The sequence below is a fragment of the Acomys russatus genome, chromosome X, assembly GCF_903995435.1.
Source record: "Acomys russatus chromosome X, mAcoRus1.1, whole genome shotgun sequence".
Lineage (NCBI taxonomy): Eukaryota > Metazoa > Chordata > Mammalia > Rodentia > Muridae > Acomys > Acomys russatus.
In genome coordinates, this window is record NC_067169.1 from 15,208,711 (window position 1) to 15,211,175 (window position 2,465).

General features: G+C 48.0%; 1 protein-coding gene across 1 annotated transcript; it reads right to left on the bottom strand.

Annotated features, from left to right (window-relative positions):
• Nucleotides 1-297: 297 nt before the first annotated feature.
• Nucleotides 298-585, bottom strand: LOC127184939 (MICOS complex subunit MIC13-like). Its single transcript, XM_051141402.1, has one exon. The coding sequence runs from the start codon at nucleotides 583-585 to the stop codon at nucleotides 298-300; it is 288 nt and encodes a 95-aa protein (XP_050997359.1).
• Nucleotides 586-2,465: the final 1,880 nt, after the last annotated feature.

Below are 2,465 nucleotides of genomic sequence, written 5' to 3' on the forward strand. Positions count from 1 at the left end.
AGCAAAGCAAACCAAATAAACAAACAAAAAACCAAGAGCCAGAAATCCACACTGAGACAGTACATGCTGGTTAGAGGACAGGCAGGGCCTAAAATTTCAGGGTAGATCTTTTTCCCCCAGGGACCATTCCTAAATCCTTTATTGGGCCAGCAATAGCTAGAAGCTGCCCTTAGAGTGACGTCCCCACTGTGTTTGAGTCTGTGGCATCGCAGCCTTTCCTCCCCATAACACTGGAGCAGGTGGCATCCGTTACTTGCTATGTTCTTTCACGTACTCCCAGCCCTCCTTGGAGCAGTCTCAGGCCTTGGAGGGTACCATGGACAAAGCTGCCGTGACTGAGATAATGCCTACATTCTGGGAGTCACAGCAGTTCAGAAAGTTAATCTTGGGAGGGGCTGGGAGCTGTAGCATCTCCAGACCCGACTGCTGGCACAGGTACTGGCTGAACTGGTACACTGCTGGTAACACCACCCCCTCAGCCTTCCACATGGCCACCTCACTCTTGTAACTAAGCCCCAACAGCTCCTGGTCATAAACAAGATACACTGCACCTCCCACGACACTTCCCTTGATGAGGAACCTCATTAACGACTGTACCCGAGCCACCAAAGTCAGTCTCTCACTTCACTCCCCATGCAAGGACAAGCAATGTGCCCGCTGCTTACCGTTCCAGGGTAGATCTTAATCCAGCAATACCATAAAAGCAGAACAGAACTCCAACTCCAGGGGAGTGGATGCCTCTGGACTCTGAGGGCACCCAAACACACACCACACACACACACACACACACACACACACACACACACACACACACACACACACTATTTTAACAAATAAATCTTGAAAGAAATGTTTTTGCTTAAAAAGAATTTTTTAGGCCAAGTATGATTGGCCTGCACCTTAAATCCCAGCACTCTGGAGACAGAGGCGGGCCTGCTCTACACAAAAAATTCCAGTACATCCAGAATTTTTTGAGGCAGGGTCTCTCTGTGTAGCCTTGGCTGTCTTAGACTTGCTTTTGTAGACCAGGCTGGCCTCAAACTCACAGTGATCTGCCTGCCTCTGCCTCCCGAGTGCTGGGATTAAAGGCGTGTGCCATCACCGCCCAGCTATAGCTTGGTTATGGAATACTTGCCTAGCATGCACTAGCAGGGGGCTCCAATTACATCTGAAACACCACAAACAAGAAAAACCCTGTCGGCTGATTGCAGTGGCGTGCACCTTTAGTCCTGGTGCTTGGGAGGCAGAGGCCGGCAGATCTCTGAGACCAGCCTGGTCTATAGAGCCAGTTCCAGAACAGTCAGGCCTACACAGAGAAACCCTGTCTCAAAATAAATAAATAATTATTAGATAGATAGATGATAGATAAAAGGAAAGGACAAAAGAAATATAAAACTACTATAGACTATTCCTGGCCATCTCACAAAAGAGATTTTCTTTTTCTTTTATTTTTGTCTGGTGTTTCGTTGTTGTTGATGTTTTGAGACAGTCCTGGAATTCCTTCTGTAGACCGGGCTGGCCTGGAACTCACAGAGATCTGCCTGCCTCTGCCTCCCCAGTGCTGGGATTACAGGTGTGCGCCACCATGCCTGGCCTGATTCCCACACGTTTTTCTTTTCTTTTCTTTTTGGTTTTTCTAGACAGGGTTTCTCTGTGTTAGCCTTGGCTGTCCTGGACTCACTTTGTAGAGCAGGCTGGCCTCGAACTCAGTTATCTGCCTGCCTCTGCCTCCCTAGTGCTGGGATTAAAGGCGTGCGCCACCATGCCCGGCTCTGATTCACACACTTTTGAGCATGAATTTTGGCTGATAAAACAACTCTGGGTTTTGAAATTGAGAAGGGGATTGCATGTATTAATTCCACAAATACATATACATATTTATATGAGGTAATATACTGCATATATGAGAGGAACCACACAGGAAGTAAGGCACGGCCTTGGCACAAAGGGTCTTTCAGTTCAAACTACTATAGCAAAATTCCACTGACCTGGGCCTAGGAGGGTGGTGGGGGAGGTTTGAATAAGAATGGACCTCATGGGCTCATCAGATATTTGAATGCTTGGTGACAGGGAAATGAAATTCTTTGATAGGATTAGAAGGATTAGGTGATACATGTGGCCTTGTTGGAGTAGGTATGGTCTTGGCTGAAGTATGTCACTAGGGGTGGGCTTTGAGGACCAGTCTTTGTCTCCTTTCTTCTTCTTTATCTTCTTCTCCCCCCCCCCCCCCCCTGCGCCCCCACACCCTCTCTCCAGGATTTCACTTATGCAATCCGGGCTGATTTCAAATTTACCGCCTTGGCCAGGCTAGCCTCAAAAATCCTGAGCGCTGTGCTTCAGCTTTCTGTGCCAGAAGTACAGGAGTTTGAGTTGGCCTCCAAGGTGGCCTAGAGAGCAAAAAGACAGGCTAGACGGGGCAAGCCTGTGTAAAGCCTTTTTCTGTTAATATACCTGTTCACAGTCTA